General features: G+C 34.1%; 1 protein-coding gene across 1 annotated transcript in view; it reads left to right on the forward strand.

Annotated features, from left to right (window-relative positions):
- LOC109056204 (cadherin EGF LAG seven-pass G-type receptor 1-like) overlaps positions 1–12,770 on the forward strand; it is a 47,304-nt gene that overhangs the window by 16,729 nt on the left and 17,805 nt on the right. Inside the window, exons 3-6 of the mRNA XM_042715411.1 lie at positions 718–940; positions 1,971–2,086; positions 3,320–3,408; positions 8,815–8,972. Of these exons, the coding sequence (XP_042571345.1) occupies positions 718–940; positions 1,971–2,086; positions 3,320–3,408; positions 8,815–8,972 (586 nt within the window). The remainder of the gene's footprint in view (positions 1–717; positions 941–1,970; positions 2,087–3,319; positions 3,409–8,814; positions 8,973–12,770) is intronic.

Raw genomic sequence — 12,770 nt, forward strand, 5'->3', positions numbered from 1 at the left:
GCGGCCTGCCAGGAATCACTAAGCAAAGAGGACATGGTGCTCAATGGTCTCTCTGAAGCCTTCTCGTTTAGACAGAACTGGAAGCCTTTGTCCTGTTGGGACTAAAACTAAGCTCACTGAAGTGATTAGGTTAGAAGGTTGGGTTAAGAGAACAAGTTTCCAATTATTATCTGAAATTGAGTTCCACGGCTGAATTGCACTTAGTATGTGTCAGTGGCTGTATGAAATGTGGGTTTATTACCTCAATTTGCATGGCTGGAATGAGAGCTTTTTACAGTCTTGACAATAAAGGTTCTTTATTGACATTGATAGTTCCATGACGAACCTTTAAAAGGGAGCCTGCAGAGTTTAGTTCCAACACACATACCATGTAGTTTTCAAATAAGCCTGAAGGACTTGATTATCTAGATCAGGTGCATTTAATTAGGGTTCCAGCTAAACTCTGCAGGGCTGTGGCCCTCCAGGAGTTGAGTTTGACACCCCTGTTCTAGCGCATCCCATTTGAACCTTTGTTATTAATAATGTAATCTGGAAATTCAAAAGTCAGATTGACTACAGGCAAAAAAAAAAACAAAACAATCTTTTAAACTTAAATGCGACATTGCATCACCTTGGCAATAACATTCTAGGCATTCATTATTAGTGCCACTCACTTTTTTTCAGTAAATGTTAAAAGTAGTTTGTTGTGGTGACATTTCTCTGGTATTTTCTTTTCAGGAGAGCGCTGTGAGGTGAACGTGCGTTCAGGCCGTTGTGTTCCTGGTGTGTGTAAGAATGGAGGCAGGTGTGTGGACCTGCTGGTGGGAGGTTTCCTGTGCCAGTGTCCTGACGGCGAGTACGAGAAGCCCTATTGTGAGATGACCACACGCAGCTTCCCTGGCCAGTCCTTCATCACCTTCAGAAGCCTGAGGCAAAGATTCCACTTCACCCTCTCCTTTACGTAAGTAAACCCTCTAAAGTTACTCCATCCATCAGTTTATCCACCCACCCATCCAAAATAAAAATAATAAAATCATTTTATTTAAAAACTATTTAAATAAAAAGAAGCTAAGCTTAATAAATAAAAGACAAAATGTTATTAATATAATTATATTTTATTGTAATACTTTTAAAATATACATTATATACACATTTTTAGTAACATTTTTGTTATTTGGTTTTGATAGTTTCAATTAAGTTTTTTTTATTTTGCATATTTCTGTTTGGTTTTTATATATTTTATGTCGTGTTTAGTTAATGACAATTATTCTCGTGCAAATCTTGTGTAGTTGTGTCCTGGGAAAATGTCCTGCAGAGAAAAGATTTTCTAAGGGTAAACACCTGTTTAACCTTCTCAGCGTCTCCTCACTTTCCCATAATGGCATTAATTAATTACCATGTAACCGATCTAGCAAATTAGACACCGTTGTATACCAATCACACAAGTCCTTCTCATGGCAAACATGAAAACAGGATGCCGAGTGTGGTGAGGCATCTTTGTTCATACTTCCTGTGAGTCTGCCCCTTTGCCATGTGCTATCTGACACCTCTCCCTGCGAAAGTCCCAGGTGCCCACACCACAGGGCCAACTGAGATACCAGAGGTTGGCAAACATCAGAGTATCAGTTTCCCCCATCCATTACGGTGTCATTACCTCTAGCTGTGTCTTTTGGCAGGTTTTATCACTTCCTTTTCCTCCACTCCCTATCTTTTTTTATTCTTCTGTCAAGCCTACATGTTTTTTTTGTGAGTGACCTTAGGATGTTCCTGGGCTTTTTCTTTCCTGCTCTTGATCTGTGGATCAGAAATTAATATTCATTCAAAAGGAATGTCTGATTAAAATATGATAAATCTGATTAAAACTAATTTATGAAACTATTTTTTTAAATGGCCTGTGGATCCTAATTTACACTTGCATTAAAGTTTGCATTGAACAAGCTATTTATGGTCATCGTTAAGGTTTTAAATATACATATTTTTTTATTTCATAGGTTTGCTACAAGGGAGAGAAACGCTCTGCTCCTATATAATGGCAGGTTTAATGAAAGGCATGATTTCATTGCGATTGAAATTGTTGAAGCGCAAATCCAGCTGACCTTCTCTGCTGGTAAGTAAGACAATTCATTTTAGTTTTAATATAAAATTTTAATGTATGATCATTTAAATAACCATTTAAATTTTAAGAACAAAACAATGCTTTTGTTTAATAAAAATCAAGAAACCAATACATTTTAGAAATATTAATTAATGAATTCATTTAGGTTTATGATCTTACAGATTTTGCAGTCACATTTTAATTTTTAAAAAATAATAAACTACTGTACATATTTTTGCACTGGATCACATTTTCATTTGTGTTGTGTTTTGTGTGTGTTGTGTTTTGTTTTGTGTCTGCTCAAACTACAAACAACTAAATGGGTTTTAGTCAGTTTTGAATCTGAACAAAGCTACTTTTTTGAGTGTCATATCTCAAACATTAGTGTGTATATGTGTATCCAGAGCTGTGCCAAAGGAAGCCGTTGGCCAAAGAGCATTAAAACACACTTCCTCTGTCTACCTGTTCCTTTGTTTTGTCAAAGCTCACATATCAAAAAGAGTTACTGTCCAGTCTCTTTAATCGGTCAGAATTGTTTCCAAAGGAAATACAACAGTGGAATTCATCCCTAGAGCGTCTTAGTATAAGCAGATGCTTGTTACGTCTTACTACAACACTGAGGGTCTCCCGTCCACATGAGCTGAGAATAAAGACAGTGAAAGGCAATTCCTCCACTGTCCTGGAATGTAAAACATCAAACAAAACAGTGATTCTGGTAAATTATGAACCCATCATAGGTCAAAGGTCCGTCGCAGCTTACTAGCCATCACTCAACATAATTGAGTCAGAGAGAGATATAAACAACTAAGATATTTGGCATTGCATGCACTGAGGGAAAGTGCTGTCATGGGAGGTCCTGAAACACTATTATCTCCTCGACAATGATTTACTTATTTTGTCCACTAGACTGAAAAATTGCCACACAAATTAAAATCCTCAAGGTGCTTTGGAGCTTTTTAATTAGTCTGGAATTTTTGTTAGGTGGGTATTACAGTATATTTCACATTTGGGATAAGTGTTAAGCAAAAAAGAAATCTATAAATGCATTTATAATATAATAATACTTTTTCTTTTGAGTTATAGAAATATAATTGTATATTTATAATTATTTTGTTGTTGTGCAAATATTTATATCACACATTTAAAAATTTTTTTTTTTTTTAATAATTTAATTATCACTTGCAGAATTACTCTTTCTTGAATTTCAGCAAAACTGGTTTCTTCTTTCCTGTTATTTCTCTTTAGGAGAATCTAAAACCACAGTGACTCCATTTGTAGCTGGTGGGGTTAGTGATGGACTGTGGCACACAGTGCATCTACATTACTACAACAAGGTAAGTCATTTGGACTGAACACAATGAAAATGGAGTCTGTTGTGGTTGGAAAGCCAGTGAAGGAAAACTAATGGGCCTCATTCATGAAACACAAATGAGCCATTTTTCTGTGTAAATCTTTCATGAATCCATTCTTAAATACATTTTTGAATAGAATGTGACAGTACATTCTGTAAGAATAGTTTTACAACAATATACACCAATTTGATCTGCTTGTACTTCATGAACAAGTGTGTAAAATCCTTAATAATTTGGTTTTAAAGATTTTTTACAATAGGATATATTAACAATATTTTTAGGTCAAATCAGATAGAATATTAGAAATAATGTAAGTAAAAATTGCACAGTTTGACTTAAAGGGATACTCTGCCCCAAAATGAAATTTTTGTCATTAATCACTTACCCCCATGTCGTTCCAAACCCGTAAAAGCTCCATTCGTCTTTGGAACACAATTTAAAATGAGGGTAAGTAATTAATGACAAAATTTTCATTTTGGTGTGTTCCTGTGGCTCAGTGGTAGAGCATTGGGTTATCAGCACAAAACGTTGTGGGTTCGATTCCCAGGGAACGCATGTTAGGTAAAAAATGTTAGCCTGAATGCACTGTAAGTCGCTTTGGATAAATGCGTCTGCTAAATGCGTAAATGTAAAATATTTTGGATGAAAACCGGGAGGCCTGTGACTGTCCCATAGACTGCCAAGTAAATAACAGTGTCAAGGTCTATAAAAGGTAATGCCACAAGGATGTGCTGTTTTCTTTCAAATCAAAGATAAATACAAGTAGAAACAGTGAATCCTTGTGGCGCGGATGACACAGAAGAGCATAGACACAGCACGGTGATATGGAGAGACACAGAGGAGACTGTTGACAAAGGAATTGTTGAATAAAGTCATTATTTTTGTTTTCTTCACTTACAAAAAGTGTTTCCGTCACTTCATATAACCCAGATTGCACGTCTGATGGCAGATGGAGTATTCTGATGACAACTTTCATACGTTTCCTGGACCTTGACACTTATTTACTTGGCAGTCTATGGGACAGTCTCAAGCCTCCCAGTTTTCATCCAAAATATCTTAAATCATGTTCCAAAGATGAACAAAGCTTTTACGGGTTTGGGACGGCATGGGGGTAAGTGATTAATGACTAAATTTTCATTTTTGGGTGAAGTATCCCTTTAAAATGCAATGTTTGGAATTGTGTGGTTTTTTTTAAGAAAAAAAAAAACACTAAAAACCCCCAATGGCATTTTTCCTGTTAAAGTCCATTAGCACTTTATATGTGCTACAAAGGATTATTTGGTCCTATGCTAGAGAAAGTCAGAGTCTAACAAGTCGTGTGTTTCTTGATGAGATCAGTGTGTCCATATTTCATGAAAGAAGACACATGATATCAGCGGCATCTCTAGCTGTATCAAAGTTCACAGTATGTTCTAAGAACTTCAGTCAAAAGAAACAGCTTGTATTTCTGCTTCTTTGATCCCGTTCAGTTTTCAGACCCTCATATTTCAGAAATGCAGCATTTATGAAGTTTGGTGCGTGTGTAATACGTCATGTGTCATGTTTCATTGCCAAAAGCTAACTGCGTTTATTCTGTTACTCAGGCATCTCATTTCACAGGGTCTCGTTTTTAAGAGTATTTTGTAATCCATAGTGTTAGTATTATTCAATACGGTATTCAATTCTTGTTCTTTGTGTTGTAAGGCAAATAGTTCTCAAGTGATTTAGTTGTTTGTTGTCGCTGAATTACAAATACCTTACCATATTGTCGTTACATGAGCAATTAATTCTGCTTGAATAAATTAATCTCTCATCAGCCCTTCTTATGTTGCTAAGTGACCTTTTAGTAACCTTATTTCCATGCTGCCTAACTTTAAAACAGTATTTGTTCAAAAATACGCATTTTAAATCATAGTAAAGCTTTAGAGAATCTCACTGAAGTCTCATCATAAGAAACATTTGTCCCTGAGGGATGCCAGTCAACATGCTGTGGCTTTTTGAGGGTTCATAATTTTTAAACCTCTACATAAGTTGCACTAAACTGATGAAAGGCTAAAAAAGTTATTAATACCAGTGGCTGCAGCCAAAATATATCTAATATAATGTAGGATGTAAGTTAGTGAGTGTATTATTGAATTGAAGCACCATTTACACTTGTAAAAAATCAGACCCTAAAGCTGTCTACTTAAGCTCAGCGTCCCTGTTCCCCCGTGCATATGTCATGATTGCTCCATTGTGCCTGTAGCTCTCCCTTAACCCATCACTTAAAGAGTCCAAGTTCAATGTAGTTGTTTGGAGAGCACAGACAATAGCAGACCCCCTGTTGAGTTAATCCGGGACTACAACACACTCTGAGTTTCTAAGCGCCAGATGGCACACATTTTTTTTCTGTTGCACTTAAACATAAAAACACCCAGGACTATTGTTGTAAATCTCCATAATATGCTTTTTTATTTCATGAAGTTTTGTTCCATCTGTAGCCTTGTCCATATGGTAAGGTTTGGGGTGAAGTACCAAAATCCATCTTTATTTTGACATTCAAATTACCAAAATCCATCTTTATTTTGACATTCAAATACATGTAGTTAAATGGTGACTCAAAAACTGTGTAAATCACTTCTGTTTGACCCCATTTATCTTTTGCTTTCCCCGTTAATCTTTGATTTCTTTTGCTTTTCCTGTGTGTTATTTTGTCTATGGACTCAATACACTTTCAGATATTGACCTTGAGTAATAATAAGCAAAACAACAACAGGACGCAACTGTAATGCAGTGACGTTTTAAAGTGTCGGGTCTCCTCATTTTAAAGTATTCCAGCTAGTGGCGACCAGCTACGGTTTTTACAAACAGTCCTTTGATGTTGAAAGATTATTCCATTAATTCACAGTTTGGTAGTCTTTTAACCCTAATGGTTTGTTGATACTGAATGTTTATATTTTTGAAGTCACAGAGACCCCAATGATTTATGTGTAAAAAATAATAATAGGGTTTTTTAATTACAATTTTAAAGTATCTTCTGTTCACCAAGACTTTATTTATTGATCAAAAATACAGTAAAAGAGTAATGTTGTTAATAAAGTAATAAGTAATAATGTTTTTCTGTTTTAAATTATTTTAAAATGTAATTTATTCATGTGAATGTCTGCAAAGCTGAATTTTCAGCATCATTACTTCAGTCTTCAGTGTCACATGATCCTTGAGGAATTATTTCTAATATGATGTTTTGCTTATTTGCTTCTGTTTGGGTTAAATTTGACCTTGGCAAAATGCACATGGTAGAAAAAAAATTAATTAAAAGAAAACTAAATCAATTGACAAAAGTTTATTTCTACATTGTGTACACCATTATAGCATGTAATATTACATACAAATACATTGCATTGATACATATGCTGTATCTGAGATTACATTATGAACATTTGAAGATGAAATTGTTATATGTAGTATTACTTTTATAGTCATTTCTTAGGAAATTAAGAAAAATCATTAAAGACCAGTTCATTTAGCTATTACAATGTCTTTAGGGTTTCTCTGACCCCAAACAGAATGTATATTTTCTGCCTTATAATAAAATTTATTTTACTGTCATTGTTTTTTCCTATCTAAAATGGATCACAGATTTTAGGACTATAGCACATTTTGGAAAGGAAAAAAATCTTATGCTTAGTTTTCAGCATGTTTTTCTTTACAGATTGTCGTGCACTTGATGAAAATGGTAATAGCACTTTAATAGCAGTAGAAACTTGAAACTTGGATGGTTTTATGTCTATTAAAAGGCGTCTCAAACCATTTTTTCACTAGGTTTTCACAGCATTTTTAAAGCTATATGACTGTTTTTGACTGAACAGTTGGCTTTAGGCCTTAACCAGTTGGATTTATTCCATGACATGTGCGTCAGGGTGTAGGAATGCTTCACACTGACGAATTGCCCAGTTTAGCAGTCTACTCACATTCCCTTCTTCATCTCTGCTGTCTGGCAGCAACTAAGAGAAATATTAAAACTAACATCTAATTTATGAATGTGTGAATTTTTAGTCAAAAGTTAGTAAAGGAGAAAAGGATCAGTCCGAGTGCCCTCATAGTTTTAAAAACAAGAAAATTAATCTTTCAGTTTGCATACATACAGTGAAACTCATCCTTCTATTTAGCAGAATATAAAAGTGGAATATAAATATTTATTTATTTATAGAAATATTCTAATATTTATTTATTTATAGTAATATTATTACTATAATACGGTATAAAATATTATTTATTTAAAAACAGTTATTTAATTATTATTCTAGATTATTATTATGCAAAGTTAAATAGAAGTATTAACATTTATTTATTATTTAGGTATTTTAATTATCCCTTTGCTTAATTGACAGCAGCACTGATAATAATAATAATAATTACTGTTTTTATTATTATTATACAGTTTAAATATTTACAGTAATTTATTATTTATTAAATTATTCCTTTGATTTATAGTCAGAAACACTCTTATAATAATGTTATTGTTATTATTATTATTATTGTTATTATTATTATTATTATTATTATTATTATGCAATCATTTGACAAACACTTTAGAAATGTTATTCTGTTTACTCTCTATTGGCCATAAGGTCTGAATGGTGAGCGACCACATCCCTGTAATGAACTGTCTTCAGGAGCGAGTGATGTTCAACTGTCACTTGCACATTTTTTAACACCACAGGGCAGACATCAAAGAGCAGCTCAGCACATCATACGCACCACAAAATCAATTTTAATGAGCTGAGAAAATTTGAAAAACCTCTTGCGTGGGGGAAGGGTGTTGCCAGATGATAATACAAATTTTGGCTGTGTTGTGGAAACAATTTGGGTCTCTGGGGAGGTTTTGCATAAAATGATGAGCTCTCTTTGTCTGGTATCTCCTCTGTGCCAGCGTCTCGTTGACATAATCCAATTAGATGAACTGAAAAAGCCACAGAATGTCACCGAGTGGTAAACAATCATCTCATGTTGTGTGTCAGAGATTACAGACAAACAAGACCTATTATCTCCAAACTCACAAATGCTGATCAGATCCACTAACTTTGGGTTTCTTAGCCAGGATTTACTGTAAGAAGAAGATTTAAGACCATTGTTTAATGGTGACATATGTGTGATTGCCATTACATTACTTTAGGGGTTTTCTAAAAAAAACAGATCTCCTTGTGAGGGACCTCCTTCCTTAAAGTACAAAAGCATCTATATATTTTCTTGTATAAAAAAGCATTTTCAGTGTGAAAAATAATGATTCTTTGAATAACATTTTTACACTAGACTTACTAGAAAATACTTATTTAACTTTTATTTTTTCTGTCACATAACAAAATTTTAGCTGTAATCAAAATCATTGAATGAAAGTTGCTTATCATTTTTTTTATTTGTTTTTATTCACCCAATGTAGGGCGTCTTGGCATCCCGTATGGCCCCTCAGAGGAAAAGGTGGCTGTGGTTGCCGTTGATGACTGTGATGTGGCCATGGCTCTGCGTTTCGGGGGACAGATTGGGAACTACAGCTGTGCAGCCCGTGGCACCCAAACAGGCCAAAAGAAGTACGTGTTTTCCTACAATCATCATAAAATAGCTTTTACAACCTATTTTACTTCCTTAATGTGGCATACTGAAAAGTGAAACAGGATTTTCAACAATAAAAATCATTATTATTGATAATAATAATACCAAATATTTATTTCATAGTTTTTTTTTTGTTTGTTTGTTAAAAATAAATAAACTTACAGTAAGACTGGAAACATTTTGGCCTGTGATACCCAAACAGGTCAACATCAAACATCTTTTACATCTCATTTTGCTTTTACAGTATGCTGTATTCAAAAGTGAAACAGGATATTCAACAAGAAATAAAATAACAATAATAATAATTTATTTATTTATTTAAAATGACTTTATTACAAATAACTTAAAAAAAAAATAAAATAAAACTTGATAAATCATGCCCGGTAAGACTGGAAAAATTTTACCCCGTCAAGTTGTCAACATTAAATTTCATTCCATAGTGTGGCATATTTAAAAGTGAAGCAGGATATTCAACAAGAAAAAAATATGTGTGTGTGTATATATATATATATATATATATATATATATATATATATATATATATATATATATATATATATATATATATATATATATATATATATATATATATATATATATTATTCATATTAAAAAATATATTTTTGTTCTATTTTACTTAAATAAATAAATTAGGGATGTAAAAACAATTAATCACGATTAATCGAGTCCAAAGTTCCAAGTTTGTGTTTACATGATATGTGTGTGTACTGTGTATATTTATATGAATATATAAATACACACACATTCATGTATATATTTAAGAAATATTTATATGTGTGTGTATATATATGTAAATGATTTTTTATATATATATAAATATAAATATATATTACATAATTTCTTAAATGTATACATGTATGTATGTATGTATGTGTATTAATATATACATATATACACAGTACACACACATATATATTATTTAAATATTAAAAATACCTAAGAGTTATGATTTTCATTATTATAAGGAATATTAATATATCTTATTATCAATTATAATAATGATACTTTATTATTGATACTAATAATGCTTTTTATATAATGTATGTACTTGTTTATTTATTTATAACAAAAAATAAATAATAAATGATGCACAATAAGACAGGAAGCATTTATTGAAGCCGCCAATAAAGATATCATTAAAATTGAATGTTGACTGCAGATTTCTTTTCTCGGTTGGCATAATTTTCTGGGTTGAAAAACTTCTGAAATAGAGCGTTTGGGTGGGGAAATACCTACAGTGTCATTAGCTGTTTTGGAAATACACTGTTTTGATTTCATGGAATTTTTTAGTTAGTCTAATTTGCGATTTCATGTTGACTTGAGATGTTTGTTGTGATCCTTACCTAACAAATTGTACTCTCCCTATTTGTTTCTTTCTCCTTACACTCTCTCCGTCTCAAACATTCATTCATGTTTCCACCTTCTAAAGTCCTCAGGGCATGATATCATTCACTGAAACAGTGTGTGACAGGACAGAGGAACTTGAGCACACAAAGGCACGCTAACTACTATTGGGTGTTGAATAGTTGATCATTACAGCAGATTACACAGCATTCTGCTACTCCCCTTACATTCAGCTCCATCTTTTTTTCCTAATCTCCACCAAACTGCCCTCTGTCTCATGTCAAACCAGTTTTATAGGCTCTGCAATGGAACCACACTCCGGCTTATCTGCAGCTGGGATTTGCCATTGTAGGCTAATTGTCTGTGTGTGTGGAGAACAGAGCAGTATGAGGTGGTGAAGCTCCATCTGAGATAAGTGGAGATATGGTTTGTAAAGCCTCTGAAATGCCACTGCTGGGGTCAGACCATATGCTCGCAGTAAGTGCTGACCCATAAACCCACAGATCTGCATGGATTTATGGATCACAATATGATTTGTAGATGAACTGCACTGCAGTCCACTACAATGTGAAGCCCAGATGCTGAAATACAAAAGCACATAATATCTGGCTACAATAAAGCAGAAATAACAAAATAATGTTCTAAATAAAACACACTCTTTTTAATAGCTCTGCACATTTTATTTTCTAATGGTTCTCTCTCTTTTTTCAAGACCCTTCTGTGATTATTTTCTTAATCTGACTGCCTTTTATGTACAGGTGCATAAATTAGAATGTCATAGAAAAGTTCATTTATTTCAGTTCAGGTCTGGTGAGTTTGCTGGCCAGTCAAGCACACCAACACTATGGTCATTTAACCAACTTTTGGTGCTTTTGGCAGTGTGGGCAGGTGCCAAATCCTGCTGGAAAATGAAATCAGCATCTTCAAAAAGCTGGTCAGCAGAAGGAAGCATGAAGTGCTCCAAAACTTCTTGGTAAACGGGTGCAGTGTCTTTGGTTTTCAAAAAACACAATGGACCAACACCAGCAGATGACATTGCACCCCAAATCATCACAGACTGTGGAAACTTAACACTGGAGTTCAAGCAACTTGGGCTATGAGCTTCTCCACCCTTCCTCCAGACTCTAGGACCTTGGTTTCCAAATGAAATACAAAACTTACTCTCATCTGAAAACTTTGAGGACTTTGGACCACTGGGCAACAGTCCAGTTCTTCTTCTCCTTAGCCCAGGTAAGACGCCTCTGACATTGTCTGTGGTTCAGGAGTGGCTTTACAGGAGGAAAACGACAACTGTAGGCAAATTCCTTGACACGTCTGTGTGTGGTGGCTCTTGATGCCTTGACCCCAGCCTCAGTCCATTCCTTGTGAAGTTCACTAAAATTCTTGATTCGATTTTGTTTGACAATCCTCATAAGGCTGCTGGTTCTATCGGTTGGTTGTGCATCTTTTTCTTCCACACTTTTTCCTTCCACCTCAACTTTCTGTTAACATGCTTGGATACAGCACTCTGTGAACAGCCAGCTTCTTTTGCAATGGATGTTTGTGGCTTACCCTCCTTGTGAAGGGTGTCAATGATTTTCTTCTGGACAACTGTCAGATCAGCAGTCTTCCCCATGATTGTGTAGCCTAGTGAACCAATCTGAGAGACCATTTTGAAGGCTCAGGAAACCTTTGCGGGTGTTTTGAGTTGATTAGCTGACTGGCATGTCACCATATTCTAATTTGTTGAGATTGGTGAATTGGTGGGTTTTTGTTAAATGTGAGCCAAAATCATCACAGTTAAAAGAACCAAAGACTTAAACTACTTCAGTCTGTGTGCACTGAATTTATTTAATACACAAGTTTCACAATTTGAGTTGAATTACTGAAATAAATGAACATTTCTATGACATTCTAATTTATTGAGATGCACCTGTAAATGATGGATATGATCATTGCTGCCAGATGTTAGCATATAATACTGGAAAAAAAAATATTATTTAAAGATAAAATTGGCAAAGAAGGGCAATAACTGCATTTTGCTTCTGTCAAATGCAAAAACCTGGAAACTTTTTTTTGTTGAACGGGGTCATTTTTTTAAATTCAGCTATTATTTTTTCTTGTGGACGATATGTATAAAGTCTTTTATGTGAAATATCTTATTCAGGTCAGTGCTAAATAAAAAATAACATGCATTTTGAATGATCCCTCTTATATATATAGTGCTACAAAAATATTTTCTATTTATTTACTGAGAAAAATAATCCAGTGTTACACATATGGGAGTGGCAAAAGTATGTGAATCTTTGCTTTCAATATCTGGCGTGACCCCTTTTTGCAGCAGTAGCTGCAGGTAACATTTCTTGTAACTGCTGATCAGTCCTGCACATTGACTTGTAGGAATTTTAGTCAATTTCTCAGTACAGAACTGC

This window comes from Cyprinus carpio, chromosome A25 (assembly GCF_018340385.1).
Source record: "Cyprinus carpio isolate SPL01 chromosome A25, ASM1834038v1, whole genome shotgun sequence".
Taxonomy (NCBI): domain Eukaryota; kingdom Metazoa; phylum Chordata; class Actinopteri; order Cypriniformes; family Cyprinidae; genus Cyprinus; species Cyprinus carpio.